Raw genomic sequence first — 23908 nt, 5'->3', positions numbered from 1 at the left:
TAGTTTAATAGTACTGAGTAAGGCCCCAGACATTGTGGAGAAACTGGAGACGGTCCAGGGAAGAGCAACAAAAACAATCAAAGGTCTAGAAAAGAGAATAGTGATAGAAATGTAGCCGTGTTAGTCTGGTGTAGCTGAAACAAAATACAGGACTATGTAGCACTTTAAAGACTTTAAAGACTTAATCTTTAAAGTGCTACATAGTCCTGTATTTTGTTTTAGAAAAGAGAAGACCAAGAGGGGGCATGAAAGTGGTTTTCAACTATTTAAACGGGTGTTACAAGGAGGAGGGAGACAAATTTTTCTCCTCGGCCTCTGAGGACTTAACTTGCAGAAAGGGAGGTTTAGGTTGGAAATAGGAAAAAAAATCCTACCTGGAATAAATTGCCCAGGGAAGTTGTGGAATCTCCGTCTCTGGAGATATTGAAGAGCAGGTTGGATAAACACCTATCAGAGATGGTCAGAGACCTATCACGCTTGGTCCTGCCGTGAGGGCAGGGGACCAGACTTGATGACTTCTTAAGATCCCTTCCAGTTCTAGTGGGCTATGAAGCTATGACTCTGATGTTGCTAACAATTTCGCAGACCTTGCAAGACAACCCTAAGCCGAGTAAAGTCAATGGGAAACTTTCCATTGACTTCAACTAGGGTTGCCAGTTTTGGTAGGACGTATTCCTGGAGATTTCATCCTCTGATCTAAGCTTTAATGAAGGATTAATCTGTAATTTCTGGAGCCTCCAGGACAAGGCAGGTGGGTTAGCAACCCTCGCTTCAACAGGTCAGACCCTAACTGCACAGTGGCCTCTCACCACCCTGGGAGGTTTTCCCATCCAACGTGCCTTTAGGATGTTCCATTCTCTTGGTATAAATCAACATCCTCTTGCCCTCGCAAAAATCACTCCAATCAAAATCCTCACCCCTCACTTTACACAATACTCCAGCTGCCAGCTAAATACATCCCCCTCCCCTCCGGAATAAATAATAATAATTGATTTGTTTGTTTCCTACTTGAGAGAGACTCAGGAAGCCGGTGAAGAGAGTCCAATGTATTTATTTGAATATTGTCATTGACTTTAAAAAAACCTTGGTGCATTGTGCAACGGGGCCTGATCCAATTGAAATCAGTGCGGGGTGGGGTGTTTTTCCATTGAGACCTGTGGTCATTAGCTCAGGCTGCAAGGGAAGGGAGAAGAGATGCAGCGGATGGATTCCCACCATAGAACATCTGGGCAGGCACAAACTGCTTTGGTTTAAACACGACTGGGCATGAACCCTCAGTGAGAGAGGGCGGCTGTGCCCACAGTGTGCAGTCAGAAGCAGGGGATGCTGGGTAATCACGTTGTTTTGGGTCGCTATGGTGCTTTTCACCCAGCAGATGCAAAGCAGGAAGGCAGCCTTGCTTGACTGATACAACCCAAGACACACGCAAGTAGCTCTTCAGTTGAAATCAGTTTCTTAAAGAATTTTTTTTTTTTTAAATCGGGGGAGAGGCGGAGCACAAAACGTCCTGTCCCACTCAAGTCTGCAAACTAGGTTCTCACAAAACACAGCTGGGTTTTGAAAAACCAACCTTTGATGGAAAACTCAACATATTTTTTAACTGAAAATGGTTTTGAAGCCTGAGAAATGTTTGGTTTCAGTTTTTCAACGCGAGTCCAAAACATTTCATCAGGGAAACGTAAAACAATAAAACCAACTGAAAAAGAAAAAGAATTTCCCACGAAAAATAATTGCCGTTTTTGACCAATTCTAGTGATCGCACTATTGAATACCGAAGCTATGAGGGCTTGCGGTTTAAAAAGCATGGAAAAAAAACCCAACTTATTTCTCTCAATATTCCCCTTAGAACAGGTCTGTTCTTTCAGTAATTCCTAGGATACAAACAGAGCAGTGAAAATTGAGTAATGCTAATTTACACCCAAAGCAAAACGGGCACTGAGTTTTATGGCCATTTACACAGCTCCGGATCTGGCCCGTTGAGTTGTTACGTACATGTGTGGTGTACCTATCCATCCATCTATTAGGGAGGTAAAATCCCAATTACGCAATTAACCGGTTAAACGTTAGGTTAACTTAACATTTAACCAGCTAAGCGACTAAGCCCGACTGGAGCAACCCACGGGGCTCCCGCTCACAGCCCCATGCAAGGCTGGCTGCCAACTCCACTTGTGGGGCACTGGTTAACCATTACCCGGTAAGCATTACTCGGTAAGGGTGAGGGTTACCGGTTACCCATGCACATCCCTACCATCTATGGATCTGCACACAGGAGAGGTCAGAAATGGCGTGAAGTGGTAGAATTCTCTTTGCTCTTCTCCCTCAGAAAGATTCTATTCGCTAATTTCATTGAGCACCTTAAAATGGTGGGTTAGTTAAAGATCAGGACAACAGCAAGCAGGAGAAGAGGAAGGGCAAGTATACAGAGCAAATTCAGGAGGGGGAATTCAGGAGAGCCGTGCACGACTCGGGTCCTCGTGGCCTTCAGCGTGCGGTCCCACTGGGTCAGGATGGATTTTCTGGCTCCGTCCCACTTCCCCGGGCCCGTCAGACGAAACTGGTATGGAGTGCATGGGCCAAAGTATACTGCCAGGGCCAGCCTTGGATCCGTCAGGAGCAGCCATGGAAAACTGGGCTTCACTCCTATAGCAGAGGCGAGTTCATCCATGTACGAAATATAATCGGTCTGCAGGGTGTTGCTCTGCCCATACCTACAGTGGGAAGGGAGAAGATACAATAGGTTGTTGAGAACAGGGACCAAGAAAGATGCAGAAACAAAGCCTCTGATGAACGGACACATGGTTAACTCTACACTTCCCTAGGGTGGAAGAAGGGACAGATACACCACGGAGCAGCTACTCTTGCCATGACGTGGGACGCTATCGTTGCACAGAAATCCTGTGGCAAACACATTGAACTCACTGCCGTCTTACTTCTCAGGCCTTGTTTCTACTCACCCGGAGATCAACGCTCCAGAGATCGATCTTCCAGGGTTCGATTTAGTGGGCCTAGCAAGGACCTACTAATCAAACGCTGATGGCGCCATAGTGGACTCCAGTACTCCATGGTGTCAGGAGTAGAAAGAGAGGTTGACGGGAGAATTTGTCCCATTGACCTCCTGAGGTGGGGTTGCCGGAGAAAATTTGATTTAAGGTACGTCGACTCCAGCTACACTAGTCTCATTGCTGGAGTTGTGTCTCTTAAATTGAATTTTTCCCTCAGTGTAGACTTAGTAGGGGCACTATCATGTGTTTGATCTCCATTACTGAGCTGTGAATGGCCAGTCTGACACTGCGGGAGAGTGAACCCTTATACTGGTTAGCAGAAGACGTGCAATGCAGACAATTACAGTGCAGGTTTCTCTCACAAAACCCCCCGTTGACGTGCTTCATCTGAGAGCTGGCGGGCCCGTAGTAAGGGTGGGAAGGTGTTTTGTTCTTATCCTCTGCTGCTCTGCAGCGGGGTCCCTAAAGCGGTCAGTGTAACTGGCTTAGTGGAGGGGATTCGGTGTCCGATCAGTGAAGAGGTAGAGCAAAAGAGACAGGACGTGATGTTAGCCTTCCTCGTGTGCTCCTGAGAACTTCATCCTGCACGTACCATTTGAGCTTTTTCCCCATTTTTTCGTCAATATCTTCCATCATGTCAGACACGGGGGGAAGTTTACACAGCCCTAGAAAAGAACAGATCTATAGTTTATTCCTAAGTAAGAAGATACTCTTCCATCCTCTCACCCATCCGCTCAATTAGGTTGTGTTCCCACTGATGTGCAATTTATAGGATGAGGAGGTATAGCGAATCCCAAGAGGCTGGTAGGTACATAAATCTATGGCCTGCTTCTTTTTTCAGACCTAGCTTGAATCTGCAAGGAACTATAGGTTGCACAGCCATGCTAGTTCCCACGGGCAAGCTCTTCTCCAAGAGTTTCCCCCTTGTACCAAATTTCCTTTCACCCACCCTTAAACACTCGCACAGCCCAACGAGACTGGAGATCGGACGTTGGGATAATTGCACCAAGGGACTGGACCAGGCCGATGACAACCAAGGTTGGCTTCTCCAGTCGAGGAGGAAGGATGCCCTTGTACAAGGTGACCTCGTTGTCTCTGCATTTGATGATGGAGTCATCTTTCATGAAGGGGTAGGAGTAGCTATAGCCCGTCGCAAAGATGACAGCATCGATGTTTTCCTGCACAGTCCCGTCCTGAAAGATAGCGGAGGTTTCCGTGAATTCCTTCACGTTGGGTTTCACCACCACCGTTCCACAGGTGATGCGGCTTGGGAGGTCGTCGTTGAAGACCGGCTCCTTACGGCTGGTTCTGTGACGACAGAAAAACACATGAGGCCTGGGGTATAAAGTGCTGCCTGTCTCCAGTCCGTTCAAAATGGACTTCGTTGGGGGGCTGACGTCCCTACCTACCCATGGGGCATCTCTGAGGGACGTTAACCCTTGAACTAGCTACTAACGGGAGCGATGGGTTTTGTTCGTTTCTTTTAGGCCAAGAGGTGGACGTGTCGGTCCCAGGATATTAGAGAGACAAGGTAGGGGAGGTAAAATCCTTTATTGCATCAACTTCGGCTGGTGGCTTTCGAGCTACTCAGGGCTCTTCTGTGTAAATTCAAAAGCTGGTCTCTCTCTCTCTAACGGTCTTTCCAATAAGAGACACTGCCTTCCCTACCTGCTTAAGGAAGGTACTGTTGGGCCAGACTTAGCCCTGCTAGTTTGGGGTCCTGTCTCCAACAGCGATGCAGAAGAGCATAACAAAATAGTATAATCCTGACCACGGATGGGTGAGACGTACAGAGGGTTCCTTTCCTTCTTAAGGATCCTGAACCGGAGATTTCATTCCCTTACCCTGCCTTGGTATTTTTAAGCTAACCTGCGATCGGACCTTTTGATGGGGGAGGGGAAGGGGACAACTGGTCTGGGGCCCATGTGGTGCGCTCAGGGCAGCTCTGAGGGCTGGGAGAGGCAGTATGGTGTCCCCTGGGTGGTGCCGAGGGCTGGCTGTCCTTGGCCCCGCCCCTTCCATCCAAGGCCACACCCCTTCCCGGACCCCTCTGCCTACTAAAACCTGCTACCTGAGGAGAAGAAAGTATATCGATGCCTTTTCAAAGGTGCGCAGGGCACTGGCTTCCTCCTCAAAGTGTCTGCCGGGCGAGTGGCAGGAAATTACCTGTCCAGAGGCACCAGGCCGTAGTTCTCGTGTTTAAACCGGCTGTTCATCCGCCGCACGTACAGCCAGTCGCTGAGGGAGCTGGGAAGGACGTCCCGGAGGAAGGTTTCAAAGCGCGTCACAACCAGCATGTCCCAGGGGTAGCCGTCGTCCCAAACGCGACTCATCACCCAGGAGCCGCTTCTGGAGCTGAGGTAAACCTACCCCACAAAATGGGCAAAGCAGGGAGCGGCCATTACCACTCTAGAGAGGCAGCTGAGGGTAGAGGCCTTTCTAAATAGCAGGCCTGATTCATCGCTACGGTTTTACACCAGCGTCACCTCAGCGACTTCACTGCACTCGCGGAAAGCCGTGGTGAAACAGGCCCACTTTGCGTTCCTCCAGCTCCACCCCAGTAGTGGCAGGAAGACACGTCGCAAAGTAGCATACGTTAGCGGGGGGAGCGTGACACCGACAATGCTACATGCTTGGCCTGCTCTTGGCTTTGCTCTGTGCAGTGTACCGTAGAATCGTAGAACGCTAGAACCGGAAGGGACCTTGAGAGGTCATCGAGTCCAGTCCCCTGCCCTCACCTCAGGACCAACCACCATCTAGACCAGCGGTTCTCAACCATGGGCCGAAAGAACTGGGCTTGTCTCATTTGCGAAAGATAAGACTGAGGCCAGAGGCCACACCCTCTAGGGGGCCACATGGGAAAAAACAGAACATTAGATACATTATTTACCGTTTTTTCCAACTAACAGCGGCTATGAGGGGGGCCACAGAGGTAAACGAGGCTCAGAAGGGGGCCATGAGCAAAAAAAGGTTGAGAAACACTGATCTAGACCAACCCTGACAAATGTTTGTCTAAACTGCTCTTAAATATCTCCAGAGATGGAGATTCCACAACCTCCCTGGGCAATTTATTCCAGGGTTTCACCACCCTGACAGGAAGTTTTTCCTAATGTCCAACCTCAACCTCCCTTGCTGCAGTTGAGGCCCATTGCTTCTTGTCCTATCATCAGAGGTCAAAGAGAACAATTTTTCTCCCACCTCCTTGTAACACCTTTTTAGGTACATGAAAACTGCTATGTCTCCTCTCAGTCTTCTCTTTTGCAAACTACACAAGCCCAGTTCTTTCAGTCTTCCCTTATAGCTCATGTTTTCTAGATTTTTAATCAGTTTTGTAGCTCTTCTCTGGACCTTCTCCCATTTCTCCACATCTTTCCTGAAATGTGGTGCCCAGAATTGGACACAAGACTCCAACTGAGGCCTAATCAGTGCAGGGTACAGTGGAAGAAAGACTTCTCATGTCTTGCTCACAACACTCCTGTTAATGCAGCTCAGAACGATGTTTGCTTTTTTTGCAACAGCGTCACACCTTTGTCTCGTGTTTAGACTGTGGTGCACGGTGACCCCTAGATCCCTTTCTACCATATTTCTCCTCCACGTAACCGTTCCAGGTGTACCTGTGAGGCTATGTGACTCAGCTCCACCGCGATGTCCGAGCCGGAGTTGCCCAAGCCAATCACAAGCACTCTCTTCCCCTTGAATTGTTCCGGCTCCTTGTAGCCCCGGCTGTGGAAGTAGCTACCTTTAAACTTGCTTAGCCCTGAGAGAAAAAAGTGGAAAGTAAAATGAGTTCATCTGGCGATTCAAGAGGGGAGGTTTTGCGCCCTGGTGGCACGTCTCCTTTGTGATACGTTTGTGGAGTTCGGCATTTATTCCCTCTGCTTTCTGCAGCAGATTTGCCCATTTCACAACGCAAGGAAAATTGTTCAAGCTGCTCCTAGAATCTGATCATTCCAGGGGGTTCTTTTTACCTCAGGAAACGCTGAAGGCGCGGAAGCAGGAGATAGTGCGGGGTTGTGCGCCCAGCTCTTCTGCTTTGTCTAGTTTTTCTAGTTTTTTGAAGTCCCGAGGCACCTGCAGAAGGCATGGTGGGCGACCCGCAGCTATGAAAACCCGACTCGTGACTTCTCTGGGATTCAGTCTTCCAGCTGTCAAATTGTGCGTGCAGAGGCCAAATTCACGGACACCAGTAAAGAATTTGGAGATGTTTGGACGTAGATGCAAAATAGCATCCTTTGCACCAGGCCTAATGGTTCTGCCTTGGTATTTGGGAGCCACGTTATGAATCCACAGTACTTTAATGAAACTGCAGATAACACAAGCCCTCTCAGGTCACTGAGAGCAGAAACTCGCCTTGAATATTTTGCTGACCTTTTTGCTAAGACTCCCAACCTCAAGGCGAGAGAACACTTGCTCGCATAAACAAACAAAAAAAAAAAGGCATTTGAAAATTGGCCTCCGTCATTTGAGAGAATTGGGATTGTTAACACAAACAAAGGGCAGAGCAAAATCCCCAGAAACAACCTCTCCTCGTTGTTGTGAGGAGATTGGCGGGCTATTACCACGGCACAGGATCAAATAGTAAAATTGAATGACTACACCATTGCATAACGTTTCTCTTAACAAAAAGCTAGTGTTTATATCGTTGCTAACATTGTATTTGATGGTTATGCGGCCGTGATATTTATTACTGCGTATTGTTCTGAACTAAACAGTGAAGAAAGTTTGGCAAGTTTGTAAAGCTAGAATTAGAACAAGTTGAAAGAACGCTTATTTTTGTGGTAGACAAGGTGGGGGAGGTGATATCTTTTATAGGAACAACTTCTGCTGGTGAGAGAGACAAGCTTTTGGGCCACACAGAGGTGTCAAGTCCGGGTGGCTTGGAAGCGTGTCTTTTACACCAGAAATCGGTCCAATAAAAGATACGCCCCCAGCCCACCATTAGGGTGGGGATACGGTGCAGATACTGCCTCTCATATATCTTGGGACAACAATGCTGCATACAGCATGTGTGTGTGTGACACGTTAAAAGCCTGTCCCACCATTTTCTGCACTCTTGATTTGAAGTGCCTGTGAAAGACGAGAAACTGAAATGATTTCATTTACAAAAAAATCATTTTTAGTACAACGTGTCACATTGGGATGACGTTTTCAAAAATTGATTTTTTTTTGTAGTTTCTGGTTTTTCCCATTTAAAAACTGCCCCAGTGTGCTGATGAAAATGCGCTACACACACACACACACACACACACACACACACACACACACACACACACCCCTCACCTGGGAAGCTATCCACTGGGAAATGTGGATATACATGATGCCCCGAGCAAACCATAACCGCATCAAAGACAGCTGACTCCTCCTTCCCATCCCGTTTGGTAAGAACCTCCCACTGGCCGGTGACAGAGAAATCGGGGCGTTTTTGAATGCTGATGACCATCGTCTGAAAAGAAACAAGCACGCGAGTCTGTTTGCTTTCCTCGGCACACAGTTCTGCAGGCTAAGAGCTTTGGAAGTGTCCTCCGTCTTCGGGTCCAACCCCACCAATTCACAGCACGAACCCTGGGATGTGGGGACACAGGAGTAGAAGCTGGGAAGGGGTTGGCTGGGGGATGCCATGCAGATGCCTGGGGCACCAGAAAATGTGGGGCAATTTGGTACCCGACGTTTCATGGTGCCCTAGGCAACGGCGTAGTCTGCATATTGGTAGGGACGGCCCTATGGGTCCCTCAGAATTCACAGTAGAGAACGGGGTGAAATTTTGGCTCCACTGAAGTCCACAGGAATTTGGCCCTTGACTTTACTGGGGCCACGATTTCATGCTGGGGTACAGGCATCAGAGCTAGCGAGCTGGCTTTGATGCCCAATCACAACGTGCCGAATTATTTTGATTCTTCTTTGCAATGCCTTGCCACAATGGAAGCCGGTTCCAGAGATGTGTTTTCAGGGAGGTACCGTTCTTCGATGGAAGGCGCCTTGGGGCAGGCAGGGACTGTCTCTCTGTTCTGTGTTTCTACAGGGCCTTGCACAGTGGGCTCATGGGTCATGCCAGGTGCTATTGTAGGAAAGATAAATAAAAATCATCCCCTTTGAGCTAGGCGATTCCTTCAATTAACGCTCCTGGCAGATTTCAGCCCGTGGATGGGTTACACCTGACCACTTCTTTGCTGGTTCCTAATTCCCAGTTCTTGTTGTATGATGTCACATGAGCCACATGGGACTGTTCTGATTGGATGATTGAAACGCTTATTTTAGAACCAGGAGGAAGGCTTAACTCATATTTAAATCCCGGTGCATCTCCTGTCAAGTAGGACAAGACCAAAACATGGTGTGAATAGAAGACAGACTCCGGGGGGTTGCTTTGAGCTGTGCGATGTGACCTACTTGCCGTTGTGAATTACCCACAGATTGATGGCGACATTTGTTGGTTTCTCGGAATGAGTCAGTTACAGTCTGATTGAGCCCATTTAATTATAGAATACTAGGACTGGAAGGGACCTCGAGAGTCATCGAGTCCAGTCCCCTGCCCCCATGGCAGGAACAAATACTGTCTAGACCATCCCTGATAGACATTTATCTAACCTGCTCTTAAATATCTCCAGAGATGGGGATTCCACAACCTCCCTGGGCAATTTATTCCAGTGTTTGACCACCCTGACAGTTAGGAACTTTTTCCTAATGTCCAACCTAAACCTCCCTTGCTGCAGTTTAAGCCCATTGCTTCCTGTTCTATCCTCAGAGGCCAAGATGAACAAATTTTCTCCCTCCTCCTTATGACACCCTTTTAGCTACCTGAAAACTGCTATTATGTCCCCCCTCGATCTTCTCTTTTCTAAACTAAACAAACCCAATTCTTTCAGCCTTCCCTCACAGCTCGTGTTCTCTAGACCTTTAATCATTCTTGTTGCTCTTCTCTGGACCCTCTCCAATTTCTCCACATCTTTCTTGAAATGTGGTGCCCGGAACTGGACACAATACTCCAACTAAGGCCTAACCAGTGCAGAGTAGAGCGGAAGAATGACTTCTCATGTCTTGCTCACAACATACCTGTTAATGCAGCCCAAAATCATGTTTGCTTTTTTTGCTCTTTTTTTTAAGATGAGGCTAGCGGGGATAGAACTCCCTTCAACAACCTTCGCTGTCAAAGGAATAAGGGGCTGAGAGTGAGTTACTCCACTAGGAAACAGGAAGTAGATGACAGGAAGTAGGTAGAGCTCCGCCCCTCACCTTTGCAGCTCTAAGTCTTACCTTGAACTTTATGTATTTTAAAAGATCGAAGTGCTTGGCAAACATCCTGATGTACTCTTGGACCTTCGAATTGTGCATGTAATTTGGAAAGCCGTCAGGGAACGGGAAGTCTGGGAAACACATCATTTCTTTGCAGGAGTTGGTGAACACGGAGCGGTAAATGCTGGCTCTGCCTTCTTCTGCGTGTTCCTGCAGAGAGCAACAATGTCAATTCACCAACCAGCACCGACCTCCGCCCAGAAGGGGGCCGCCAGACCGGCTGTGGCATGGTGGAGGTTCCCTCGCTAAAGGAGTAGCCCTAATCCACTCACCTGGGAGGCTCCGTTCAGGATTCACGTGGGTAGAAAGCGAGACGCGGGAGTTGATGCTGAACTACATGGAGATGCCCTTGTAGCCCGTGCTCAGTGGGCATCCGGTCTTCTCTCAGTCGGGGCCAGTCTGATAGGGCTTTTCAGCGCCAGCTATGGACACATAGCGGAGCGCTCCGTGGTTGGAACACCAGCGCGCCAGCAGAGACAGCGACCATCCCACAGTAGCAGAGAAATACGCGGCAAGAAGAAGGTTCCATTCCTGCCTCTGCCGAAGCCCAGGTCTACACTCCCATGGACTTCGATGGGAAGAGGATCAGGTTCCTTAGCCCCCATTCCACCCTTTAGCACATTTGGCTGAAGAGGGATGGACTTGAGTAGGTGCTTCAAATTGAAGCAGCTGCTTAAGTCCCAACTTCAATGGGATTACAGTTAAGTGTGCGTTTCAGAGCTCTCCAGAATCAGGGCCCGGGTTTTTTACCACGTGGCTACTGAGGACAGAACTCGCCAGTTAAATCCAGCTAAAGAGGGACAAACGTTTGGGACAAAAATAAATCCAGCCAAGAACGGGGATTTCATTCAACACGATAGCTGTACAAAAGAACCGCTGCCTTCTCCAACTGTTATCCTTTCCTAGTGCCTACTAGAGCCGGGAAGAAACTTCTAATCAATCCTCTTTAAAATTAAAATTAGGAGCAAGTGTGGTCTTCAGCAGAGTTTCCCGAACTTTTTTGGCTTACGCGGTCCTGAAATTTTGGCGGCACCCTTAAAATATTGTGATTTTTAATTCACTAGGTACCCAAACTAGACAAAGTTTTGGGATTCTATTTTTAATTCTCGCATATTCCTTATAAACTTTTGTTTTCCCTCCGAGAAAAGTTTCAGAAAATGAGTAACAAAGTAACAGGGGCATACAACTGCCATTAATATTTTTGGGGTGCCCCGGACCCATCGCGCGGAGCCCCAGGGTTCCAAGGAGCACATTTTGGGGAAGGCCGTACTAGAGGTTAGAGGAGGTGGCCAAGAACCAGGATTTGAAATAAATTCCTCAGCTCTGCCACAGATCTGCTGTGGGACTTTGGGAAAGTCACTTGTTGCTGAGTGAGATAAGGCCATGATGCCATTTGGCCATGTCTAAAAGGGAGATAATGCGACATTAATTACGATCACCCTGAGATCCTCCGATGAAAGGTGCTAAACAGATCAGCATACTCAACGCCGCCTCCATTTCCCTGCCGAAACCACCATCCAGGACTTCAGGGGTATGTCTACACTGCAACACTATATCGAAATAATTAGCTCTATTCCAAAATAACTTAGCCCGTGTCTACGCAGCAGGCAGTTATTTTGAAATAGTGTCAAAATACTGTCAAGCTGGAGGACTTCTTACTCCAACTCCTGTAACCCTCATTGCACGAGGAGTAAGGGAAGTCAGAGGAAAAGTGTTCTGTTTCGAAATAAGTGCTGTGTAGACACTCCCTGTTTCGAAATACGCTACGCAATTAACGTAGCTCAATTTGCAACACTTATTTCAAGTTAAGCCCTGTTGGGTAGATGCACCCCAGGAGAGCTGTGGTTTCTTTGCTGCAGAGAGCTGCTAACAAAAAAAGCAAAAACGAAACAAAAAACCAATGCTCAGCGCTCCCTTCCACTGCTCCACCAGGGTCCACCTCCGTGTCTACCTGTATGTCAGAGTTTTGCACAATCCCCCTCCTTCTTTGCATCCCCCCCATGCCTCGCTCAATCTCTCTGCGCTCCTCTGAAGGCCCCTCCCTGTCCCTATTTAAAGACCCTACTGTGCTACTACTGATAAGTCTGACCAATGCACATACAGGTCTTGCCATATCGTTCCCCTCTCCAACCTCCCATCCTGCCTCTCATCCTGTCTTAAAAGGTCTGCAAGGCACCTAGAGTATCCCCGGTGCTACCCCAAACAACAGCAGTGTGCAGATTTGCCCTTGCTGGGAGCTCACATGACACAACCACATACGAGTCTTGGTTGTGATCCGAGGCAGGATGTGAGCTCAATGCCTTAATCGCCCTCCCTTTAAGTAAGAATATGAAATTTCTGCATGTGGAAAATGCAGAGAACCGTGTCGTTATCTGGCTGTCTGCTAGTGAAATGCAAAGGGTGAATGGGATCCTATTGAAATCAGTGCCAAAAATCCGATAGTGGGACCAGGATGTGGCTGGACTTAGTTGGGATGGTGCAAGGGGAACTAGCTTGGAGCAATAGTATGGCACTTAGAAAAAAGAGCTGGACAAAACACCCTGACCGACCTATTTTATTGTGGACGAAGCTCCCGGGGGGAAGAGGCACATGTGGATTTGCTGACTGTCTTCACTGGGAAGGCAACGATTAAAGAAAACAGCTACATGTTACAAAAAATAAACAGCCTTCAACACAGCTTGAGTTCCAGTTTTGTCTCTTCCGTTCACCAGGGGAGGGATGGGTTCCAAAGACAGAGCTCCAGCCCAAGCCAGAACATCGATGTGGCTACTTCTAGTACTGTAGTTGAAGCTGTGAAATTCGCTGCAGTGGGTTTATTTTTCATGGTGTAGGCATACCCAGAGACAGCGAATAGCTGAAGATCATACTGAAACATACTGCAGGGCAAGCAGCAATCTCCTGGGACATTGAAAATTTGCGCAAGGCATTGAGAAATAAAATGAGTGGAAAGAATCTGGCATTGGCAAGATGAGGTTCAGTAGATAGCTCTTCCCTTGACATTTCGGAGGTCACATTAATTTGATCGATAGTTGGGAAGTTGCCAGTGACCTATGGGTTAAAGTAGCTGGTTGCCAATTCATGCGGATTATGTAAAGTTACCTGATATGGGTGCATTTGTACTCGTGCTCTGCAAATGGGAATATGAGGTAAGAAGGGTTATGCAATGGAAACAGAACAAAACGCAGCTCCCAATTAAGAGGCAACAATGGGCAAGAGAGGGCCATGTGAACCTTTGTCAAGGGCAGGATTTCGTCTGCAAACACAAGTATCGTTACCAGGTGAGAGAGGAAACTTTAGAAACATCCAGGATTTGTTCTGCTTTTAGCCACCACACTCAGTCTAACCGATTGAAGAAATACAGGAACTCCCTTCTCCCTGCTGTTTTGTCTCAGGTGCAAACACATTCAAGACTTTTTGTACGGCCATTTGGTGAGAGGCAGAGAAACCACAGCCCCGTTGTTTAAACACAAGGTCACTTTCAGCAAGCTGGGACAAGCGATGGCCGGGAGAACTCCATGGGGCATCTCGAGATGTCTGGGCAGACTTCTGTGCAGTGCGGGGAGAGGAGCCAGAGACATAGGGAAAGGGAGGAGAGAGGTCCTGGTGGGCCAATATAGGCAATCGTAATCCAGGAGCTCTGAAATGCTTCCCGTTCCATGCTCCGGGCCAGTTAGGCAGAACAGCAGGGCTCAATGCGAGGATGAGAAGCTCATGTTGGAAGGAAGGATTTAGGCATCTTAGGAACTGGCGAACCTTTCAGGAAAGTAGGTGGCTGTTCAAGGAACCGAATTGCGACATGTAAAATTAAAAGGATCGTAGAGGAGATTTTAAACAAAGGGCTGGGGGGAAAGCCAACAAGTGCGGAGGTGCTTGTGGTTTAGACTGACACATCTCTTACAAGAGGATTTATTAAAAGGGATTCTCTAGATCTTATTGAAGAGGAAGGGATAGAAGTTGATACAGTACAGGCGAGCACTGACGAGAAACAGTCAAATGGAAAAGAGTCCAGATGAATTACCTCCCGTGGAGGCACACAACTAAGTACTGACGGGTTTTAGAAGTACTTGCATACAAAAGTTAGAACTTGAATTCCTGGTCTTCAATGAGGATCTTATATTATTTTAGAAACGTGTGTCTGAGAGTCTGTTTGTTCAAGAACTCCCCCTAGACGCTAAGAGCAAGGGACACCAAACTGGGTAGGCAGTTTCCTTTAATCATAACTTAAAGCAAGGACAGGGGTTTGGTTGTGCCAGGACAAGGGGATGTGCCTGGAATTCGATTGTTTCTCATAAAATGGAAAGGGAGGGGTCTGGTAGGAGGGACTGTTATACTGCAGAATGACCACAGGGGGCAGCCAGGACACCGGGACAGCTCTATTCAGCCAGCAGGGGTGGAGAAAGGGACAGCTATCTAATGTCTTCCCTGCAGGTTTAAAATACTTCTTCCCACAGAAATCAAGGGGCCACGGAAATCCAGGGGGCGCTGTCTGCCACCCCAGATATGGTGTAAGATGGGGAACATTCCCTCCCCTGGCCTCTTCCTCCCACTTTTGGGACCGGCTCTGATCTCTGCTCCTGCCCAAGCAACCTCCCCTTCAGCTCTGTGCTGCCACGCCGCAGGGCTCGTGGAAGCAACGAGAGGCAGGGCTGGAGGAGCAGGAGGCCAGGCCTGCAGGCCACGCGTGGCATCTGGCAGGGGTGTGGGAACAGCGTTCCCTGAGCCCAGGATGGGGAAAGGTTGATTTCCCTCTTCAGCTCTCTCCACTCCGGCTGCCTCAGACTCCTGGTGGAGCCTGCCTTAGCCCCACTGTGCCACTGGCCGGACTTCTCACGGCCCCCTCCATGGTGCTGCCTGGAGCCTCCACGGTCCCTCTTCAACTGGCGGGTCACGCCTGACAACCCTCTCCAAGTGAAACATGAGACACAGGCAGGAGGAAAGGGCTGGGGGGCTGGAGCCATGGAAGAGAGGCTGGGAGATACCAACATGGCACCATTTCCTCCAGTCTGCCCCCAGGTGGGTCCTGGCTGCCCCAGCACATGGAGCAGCCAGAGTAGGTGGCCACACAGCCTTTGCCTGTCCAGCACCAGTTTGGATCAGACAGACACTGGCTGGAGAACATAAAAATGGCCAGTCTGGGTCAGATCAAAGGTCCCTCTAGCCCAGGGTCCAGTCTGCCGACAGTGGCCAATGCCAGGTGCGCCAGAGGGAGAGAACATAACAGGTAATCCTCACGTGATCCCTCCTCTATCTCCCATTTCCAGACAAATGAAGGCTAGGAACACCATCCCTGCCCATCCTGGCTAATAGCCACTGATGGACCTAACCTCCATGCATCTATCTAGCTCTTTTTTGAACCCTGTTTAAGTCTTGGCCTTCACCACATCCTCTGGCGAGGAGTTCCACAGGTTGACTGTGCGCGGAGTGAAGAAAAACGTCCTTTTGTCTGTTTTAGAGACCAAATGTCATCTTATAAGACCATTGGGAAGCTCTGGGTGCCGGATGTGCAGGGCCCTAGGAGGGGGTTAATGATCAAAGGTCCCCTGGCAGTTGTTTGTGAGCACACTGGACAGGGAGGGAACGACTCTCCCTTGGGCAGAGCAGACCTGCCAGTTTGGCGTTTGGCCAGGCCGTTGGGGCTAAGGCCCAGCGTCCCACAAACAAGCCCCTGTCACGGCTCACGAGCGATGCTGTCGGCGACCACCTCCTCCCCAAGCCTGCTCAACGCACACGCAGGAGGGGACGTGGGGGGCTACTGAAAAGTTCTTTCCCTTCGGGGTGGAGGAACCCCGCAAGGAGCGGAGCTTTCGGGGCTAGGGGGAAGCAAACCCAAACTCGTTCCCTGCACGCCGGCCGGACTGAGCACAAAGCCCCAGAAGGACCGGGCGTGGCGGCCCCTTCCCTGCCCAAGGAGACGCGTCCGAGCGGAGTCCGCGGGGCTGCAACACGGCAGGTCCCAGAACGAGCACTCAGCCTCGCTGTTAAGAGCCCCAGACCGGACCGAGCGTTTGCTTTCTTCTTAGGACGGCCTATTAGCTCAAGCGGTGAAATGTCAACACAAGCCCCCAGAGGGGAGGGGTGTGTGTGTCTATTTCTGGCTGTTTAATAGAATTACAGACTCCTAGGACTGGAAGGGACCTCGAGAGGGCATCAAGTCCAGTCCCCTGCACTCATGGCCGGACCGAGCACCGTCTAGACCATCCCTGATAGGCGTCTAGCAGCCTGCTCTTACATATCTCCAGCGATGGAGATTCCACAACCTCCCCAGGCAATTTATTCCAGTGCTTAATAGAATCATAGAACACTAGGACTCAAGAGGCCATCAAGTCACGCTGGAGGGATTTGAACCCGCAACCTTTGAATGACTTCTCCTACCCACCCCCGGGAACAGTTCTCAGAAGTCCAACATGCCCGTCCATTGCGCCACAAAGCCCCCGTTCTAACACCGCGGCCCCTTGGGATGAGCACGGAGGAATTGGTACAGGCACCTACGGCCTGATTTGCCGTGATCTGCGCTAAACAATCATCAGGCGCATGTCCTGACGAGCTCACCCGTCTATCGGCGCTGGGGAAAGGAAGGCGCCAGGCCGGGCGTGTGCGGCCAGACTGTTTCCTCCTCGGCCAACGCGCTGCCCGCTTACCGTGAATTTCCAGAGCCCCCCGATGTCGTCGCTCCTCTCGAAGCAGGTGGGCTCCAGCCCTTCGTCCAGGCAGCCCTTGATGGAGGCCAGGCCGCTCACGCCGGCCCCGATGATCGCCACTTTGTGCACCATGGCCGCCTACGGCAAAAAAGGACCAGAGCTCTTCAGGGCACGGAGCCGCCGGTGAGCAGCGACCTCGGCTTTTCCGCAGGCCGGCTGAGAACCTCGCGAGAGAGGATGAGGCCAAATTATGATGTGAAACCTCACGCCCCAGGCCTGCTCTCCCTCCGGCGTAGCCTGTTCCCACTCGGGGCTGCGAAACAGCCAGCGGCAAGAAGGGAGGGAGGCGAGCGGCTGGATTGCCCAAGACCTGCCGGACTGTGAACCTCAGCACTGTTGGCTGTCGCCTCCACGCTTCGGTTTCACAAGCATGTCGCCAGTTCTCTCTCCTCAGCCTCCCCTAAGCGCCAGCCCGCTTGCCCCGTTACCTTTGCTCCGTCTCTTCTCCCGCCCGGTCCTGGAGGCTGGCGCGTGGGCTTCAGGCAGGCGGGGAAGAAGCAAAATGCTTTGCCGTGCACGTATTTTATTTTGAGGCCAGCAGCTGAAAGGTGGGAGGAGTCTCCCTTAAAGAGGAATCCCCGTTGCCATGCCGTCCCCTGGCAGGCGGGTTGCGCGGCGTCTGTACGAGTGGCGCTGGCGGGTTTGCTCCTCGGCGTGGTGGAGTGGAAGGTGTGGAGGAGCTGGGAGATTTGCCGCTACCGGGAATACGTTGTGTGGGACAAGCACCGAGGGTCATTGGCCAGTCGTGACCAAAACGGGTTCCTGCGCAGAGCTTGCATGACTGAGCCATTCCCCACTTGGCTCGGCTGCCCCTTTCCAGCGCCACCAAGAAGCCACAGATCCTGGCCACAGGCTACGGCCGGGAGGAGAAGGCCAGGGAGCGCGGAGGAACAAGGATGGAGCTATCTGGTCCTTCCCAGACAGCTCTGGGGACCTACCCCCCATTCACCCCAGCACTGGCCTTGAGGTGGTTTTGTACCTGCCGGCAGGCTGGCTGGTCCCCCGTCCCGTCCCAGAAGCTGCCAGGCCTTCCCAGAAGGGTGGGGCCTCCTCAGCTCTTGCCACGCATCGGTACACAGCAGCGCGCTCGCTGTCGGGGTCCGGAGGAGGAGTTCGGGGAGCCGCTCAGGCAGGGCTCGGTCCGACACGAGGAGCGGCGAGAGGGGGCGGTGGGGACACAAGCGGGCGGCGATTCTAGGTCCGGTTTGCACGCCGCACAAAAGCCTTTTCACCCGCCGCAAACGAGGCCCAGAGCCCCCTCGCCGCCCCCTGCCACCGACACTCGTGGCCACAGACTGCAGCTTTCACCACGGCCCGCAGCTAAGTCTCCCTGACATGCACCGCCAGCGGCACACGGCACCGACATGGCCGCCGTTAGGCAGCGTCACGGCTCACCGGTCGTGCCCACACTTGGCCCTCGGCTCCTGGGCGAACCTCCCCCCCCCAGTGTGGCAGCCCCTTCTCGGGGAGCCCCCCCTCCAGCGGCCGTGAGACAGCCTCTCTCAGGGAGTCCACTCCAGTGCGGCGACCCTCTCTCGGGGGGCCCACTCTCATCTGGGGGGTCCGGCCCTCCGCCTCCGGGTGGTGCCTCTCAGGGCCTCCAGCCGCCTGCCTCTGCCATGAGCCCCTTTGGGGGGTCCCCTCCCTCTGGACCCCTGGGGCCTCCACTCCCAGGAGGAACAGCGCCCCCCGTTCTCTAGACCAGAGCGGCTGTCAGCCAGCACCAAACAGAAGGGTGTATTGAGCTCTGAACAGCAACGGGTCTCCTGGGCCCTCAGCCCACACATTAGTCTCCCCTGAGCTAGCCGCTCTGCCTGCTCTGCCCTCAGGCCCCAGCAGAGCCTCCAACACCCCCAGCAACAGCCCCTCCTTGTCCATTGTCTCCTCAGGTAAGAGAGTCGCTGGGGCCCCTCTTCTCCTCTGTCCAATGTTCTCCCTTGGTTGCCCGGGTCCCTCTCTGCAGCCCCTTGTCTGTCATCTGGCCAGAACTAGCTGTGTCCTCCAAGGAGGGTTGGGCTCATCAGGGTACCAGACACCATGGCTCCAACTCTGGGCTGTTCTCTGAAACAACAAACTCCCCGCCTTTGTCATATTAAACCAGTAACTGCTGGGCACTGAGTGCCCCCTTGTATGTAACACCCCCCCCTTTGAGCCCCCCAACCCCCCCACTTCCTCACAGGCAGTCCTTATCCCACAAAACTTACAGCCTGAGAAAAAAAGAGTGGGGGGAAACTGAGGCACAGTGAAGCAAAGTGATTTACCCAAGGTCATACCGCCAGGCAGTGGCAGAGAGCAGAATGTTGTGTAACCCAGCAGTTTGAAATGCCATGATACAACCCCCGCCCTGCTGCGCCTCGGACGAAATGGGCCGTTTCCAAAGGGGTGTGGTCGCGGGGTTACAATTAAAGGGACACATTGCTTTTGGATTCCGGACACAAGATCTTGGCCGGCAGCCTCTGTGCATGCGAGGACACGGCTCGGGCGGGCCCTGCCAGCCCCACTTTCCGGCCCACGGTGAAAATCCCACATGGCACACGGAAGGAAGTCGACTCAAACCTCGCAGCCAAAGGGACTAAGGCGCTGCAGTGGCCGGCCGGCCCCAGGAGAAGCTTGGGGCCGTCCGAACGGGCACCACGTTGGTTTGGCCCCGTTCCATAGAGTCCTGCAAATGCCATCGGCTAAGCAAACAACTCAGCTTATTTGCAGGCTGACTCTTGACCTGAAAAGCTTTAATCCCCCGCGTCCGTTGGCTGATTCAGGCTGAAGTTCAGAAAGGAGACCTTGCAGCCGGTTGTTTCATCACTATGGTCAGCCTGAGTCAGCTGTCTCATTTCTTCTACACTACTAGGTCTGGCAAAGAGGAGCGGCAGCTCCGGACCCTGCTTTCTGGGGGGCTCTGCGGACCCGGGTCATCCGGCCTTTGGAACTAGCTTCGCCGGCCATCTGGAACAACACGACCCTGCTGTGCTATTAGTAGAGGACCCAACCCAGACTGGGCCCCATGTGTGCTAGGTGCTGTACAAACCCAAAGTGAGCGACAGCCCAAGAGTTTACCATCTAGTCCAGCTGGATCCGGCCCCTGGAGGCCCTGCTGTTCCTCTGCCGCCAGGCCAATTAGGGCCTGGGGGTAGGGGAGCGCCCAAAGCCCTTCTCTGCTCTGTCCCCGCCGGGCTACTTGCAGGGCGGGGGGGAGAGTGGAGGAGGCTTCACATGCTTCTCCCCCACCCCAGGCCAATCCGGGCCTGTGGGCGGGGGAGCTGGGTGATGCTTCCTTTGCCCTGCCCCGGCCCTGCAAGGAGCCCGCGGCACTTCAAAGTATCACGTGCTCCTTGCAGGGTGGGAGGAGGTTTCCTGTGTTTGCCCGCCCCCAGGCTCTGATTGGCCTGGGGGTGGGGGAGCATGCCAAGCCTCTTCTAGGGCATGGGTGTCTAGTGGGAAGGGGGGGCAAAGGGGCTCCCCCTCCCCCAGACCAATCGTGGACTGGAGGTGGGGTAGCTCTGCCCCTTCCTGTTTAGGCCCCGCCCCTTCCAGGGTGGCCTGGGGTGACTTCACAAATTTTTGAAGTGGCCCCCGGGCAGAAATGATTGCCCACCCTGATCTAGTCACATCAGGCAATGGGCAGGGAAACACATAGGCTGCTTGGGGAGCTTGGAATGAGACATCCCAGCCTTTTAAAAAAAATGCCCACAAAAAACGGTTTTCGACCAGCCGTGAAAAACAGCGAGGTACCGAGGCGGCGGCGAGCCAGAACCGCGGGGCAGCGGCCCGGCCCCCCTCCCGCGCCGTTCCAGAACACCACGCTGCCGCTCCCACAGCCCGGTGTGTGATCTTAGCGACTCAGCAAAGAGGGCGCCGACCTCCGGGGTCGTGGCCCTCACAGCTCTGGCACCGGGCCCCAAGGGTGCGCGCGACGTTCACGTTTGACATGCAGGAGTCAGAGAACGGTTGCAACAGCGCCAGCACCGCGGCAGCCTCCCCGCCCCCGATTTCATGCCAGTATTTCGGGACCCAGGCCTGCGTTTTAACTCAGCTCGTACTCGACCCTTGGCAAGCGGGTTTCTCCATAACTTTATCTCAGGCTCACTTTGCACAGTGCCCGGCGTGGGGCTGGCTTCTTATAAAACTGTGTGTCCAAAAAAGTTCATCACCAACATTCTAGACAGACAGCCCACGTCTCACCCCAGTGTAAGCAGTCATTAAAACGTAACGTTCCTTCTCGTACCAGCGCCTTATCCACACCTGGACTCTGTCAGGCTTGCCGTGTTAATTTCGATGGTCAATATGGGCCAAAATTCTGAACGTAAGCAACTCACTGCCCAGCATAAATCAGAGTGAAACAAGCCTCAGGTTTTGAAATACAGACATTTCCACCTGTTCCGCATCACGCCAACAATGCCATTAAAAACCCGTTAACCTTTCGTTAGGGATACAGAGGGGAGGCAAAACAGTTGTAAAAGGGTTGGAAATATGGTGCATTAAGCCAGGACGTCTAGTCTTGTTCCCTTCAGAGAGTTTTTAGCAGGAAAAACCCCGTGGCTGTGTCTACACTGGGCTACTTATTCCGGAAAATCAGCCGCTTTTCCAGAATAAGCTGCGAGCTGTCTACACTGGCCCTTGAATTTCCGGAAAAGCAACGACGCTCTACTGTACAAAATCAGCCGCTATTCCGGAAAAACTATTCTGCTCCCGCTCGGGCATAAGTCCTTATTCCGGAATACTGTTCCGGAAAAGGGCCAGTGTAGACAGCCCAGTAGTCTTTTCCGGAAAAAAGCCCCGATCGTGAAAATGGCGATCGGGGCTCTTTTCCGGAAAAGCGCGTCTGCATTGGCCACAGACGCTTTTCCGGAAAAAGGGCTTTTCCGGAAAAGCAGCCTGCCAATGTAGACGCTCCTTTTCCGGAAAAACTGAAAATGGAATAGTATTCCGTTTTAAGCATTTCCGGAAATTCATGCCAGTGTAGACACAGCCCGTGTGTCACAGCATGTGGTGTGATTAGCTACGGGTAGGCCTGGCAAATGTTTATTAGCCTGGATGCCATCCCAAGGGCACATCATGGACAGGATAGATCAAAAGCTGCTCCGGCATTGCCCATCCCCGAGTTTTATTTCCGTTGTCCACGAACACCCCACCCATTGGAGGAGGCAGAAGCCCGTCCAACTAACAGTGGTTTGTAAGGCTTTAAAGGGGAGTCTTGTGAATTTCTCGCCTGTGAAATGGGGATCAGACGCTGATCTGCTTTGTAAAGTGGCTTGAAACCGACGGATGAAAGGTGAGCAATGGTATTATTGGAATGACGCTCCCTGGGGGGAAAAAAATCACGTTTCAAATCTGCATGCGGGGATGGTCTGCTCCTGGCCCTCCTTTGAAAAGAAGCGTAGGAAACGGAGCGTATCAGCAGAAAGGCCCGAGACAGCAAGACGCGGACAGGCCCAGAAGAGCTGGAGTTGCTCCGAGTGGGTTATTCTAACACACATCGGAGAAATGCATCGCAACGAGCAATCCCCGGAGGTCAACCTACCGATGCCCAGCATGAGTTTGCTCCATTGTACCGACGGGCCTTGGCTTTCTGGGAGGGCCTTTCTCCATGTGTGCGTCCGTGCTGCAGGAGATGAACGCTGGAAACTTGAAACGTGTGCCGGGAAGACGGGTGTCTCTTGTTCAGAGCCATCTCCGGCGCCCGAGCCGCCTGCGGTGAAGGTGATCCGGCCCTGCCAAGCACACGGGTGGCGTCAGTGTTTGCTGAGGTCAGAACGACACACCTGCAGGACAAGAGAAAGGATCCGCACAGGAACGAACGCTGGTCCCGACTAGCGAGGCCCAGGAGTGGGGCAGCCTTTCCAACAGAAGACACCGAGGGACTCGGATTTGGGACATCTGGTCCTACGTTCTTTCTCCGGTGGAGGCCAAAAGCTGGTGCGTCCTAGGAAGCCAGCGTCCCGCAGTGGTTCCACGCTACGGACTGCGGAAGGGGGCCATTTCCCTCCTGACTCCTACAGGGGCCACGTGTGTGCTCTCGTCCTCTGTACGGCTTCAGCCGACCCCTCCCGGGGTGACGTGGCTCTGTACCAAGCCTGAAGCCTTGGACAACAGCCCCCTGTCCTCCCCACGTCTGTGGGGGAGCCTGCTGCACAAGGATCAGGCCTGATACAAGGGCCGTCGTTCCATGGGACTACGTGGGACGTGCACTTCCATCCGCCCATGTGCCCCAGCGGAGAGGTGCCCCTCATTCCACCCTCGGTGCTAGGTCGCACCTACGGTCTTTCCCCGGCCCTGCAGGCCTGGCCTGCCTGCCTGTGGCTAGTCCCTCCCATTCCCCCATCGTCCAGGAACCCGCTGAGCACCCCGAGATAGGCCAAGCACTGGGATCCGCCCTTGGCGCCAGATTTTTAAGAATCCCTTATCCCGGGTCCCAATCAGTCCCCCTGCTGGAGGAGGCCGCAGCCGGGAAGCACGGGGGTGTAAAGAATTCGGTTACAAACTCAAGTGGGATCTCCCCCCGCCCCCCCACTCCTGCAATGCAAACCACGTGTGGTATTTACCGTGGCCTGCCCTCTGTCCCACTCCTTACACAGCCTTCCCCGCCCCCCCCCCCCCCAAGATTGACACCAGCAGGATCCATGGCCCGTCACTGGCTCTTAGGCCCCACAGACCTCTAGGGCAGAGGGCTCTGCTACGGCCTGGCAAAAGCAGCGTTGTGGGGTAACATGCAAGGGACTGGGGGGGGGAGGGGCTCCAGTAAAGCCTCGGGCCGTGCAGGCCTGATGCCAATTGGCCTCAGCCGAAGAGCTGGCCTAGAACGCGTTAAACCCACCCCCCACGTGACGCGCCTTATGAGCGAGTGGGCCAGGGGCAGGGCTGGGACTCCAGTAAGCCTGGGTCCTACTCGGCGCTTCCTCTGGCCTGCTGTGTGACCTCAGCTCT

General features: G+C 52.3%; 2 protein-coding genes and 1 long non-coding RNA gene across 5 annotated transcripts in view; 1 reads left to right on the top strand and 2 right to left on the bottom strand.

Moving 5' to 3' along the window:
• The window catches only part of LOC112546758 (uncharacterized), a 53552-nt gene extending 38676 nt beyond the window's left edge, over positions 1–14876 (top strand). The window contains exon 3 of the long non-coding RNA XR_016350294.1: positions 14543–14876. This is a non-coding gene — a long non-coding RNA (uncharacterized LOC112546758). The remainder of the gene's footprint in view (positions 1–14542) is intronic.
• LOC142818180 (flavin-containing monooxygenase 3-like) lies at positions 1036–17852 on the bottom strand. 2 transcript variants are annotated; one of them, XM_075937042.2, is made up of 9 exons: positions 17416–17852; positions 16928–17065; positions 10251–10439; positions 8283–8445; positions 6617–6759; positions 5169–5368; positions 3952–4310; positions 3595–3667; positions 1036–2708 (listed from the first exon to the last, which is right to left on the bottom strand). In XM_075937042.2, the coding sequence occupies exons 2-9, from the start codon at positions 17057–17059 to the stop codon at positions 2369–2371; spliced, it is 1599 nt and encodes a 532-aa protein (XP_075793157.2). In that variant the 5' UTR covers positions 17060–17065; positions 17416–17852; the 3' UTR covers positions 1036–2368. The 2 variants fall into 2 exon arrangements, with proteins under 2 accessions (XP_075793157.2, XP_075793158.2); XM_075937043.2 differs by lacking the exon at positions 17416–17852 and having other exon boundaries at positions 16928–17179.
• Positions 17853–21943: 4091 nt separating this feature from the next.
• The window catches only part of LOC102445713 (flavin-containing monooxygenase 5), a 56189-nt gene continuing 54224 nt past the window's right edge, over positions 21944–23908 (bottom strand). Inside the window, exon 10 of one of the 2 annotated variants that reach the window (XM_089780624.1) lies at positions 21944–22746. In XM_089780624.1, coding sequence (XP_089636750.1) covers positions 22497–22746 — 250 coding nt within the window. In that variant the 3' untranslated portion in view covers positions 21944–22496. The remainder of the gene's footprint in view (positions 22747–23908) is intronic. The other variant, XM_089780625.1, reaches the window with a different exon arrangement.

This window comes from Pelodiscus sinensis, chromosome 9 (genome assembly GCF_052426305.1).
Source record: "Pelodiscus sinensis isolate ZL-2025 chromosome 9, ASM5242630v1, whole genome shotgun sequence".
Taxonomy (NCBI): Eukaryota; Metazoa; Chordata; order Testudines; family Trionychidae; genus Pelodiscus; species Pelodiscus sinensis.
The sequence above is the reverse complement of the archived record's forward strand: the minus strand, read 5'-3'. Positions and strand labels throughout refer to the sequence as shown.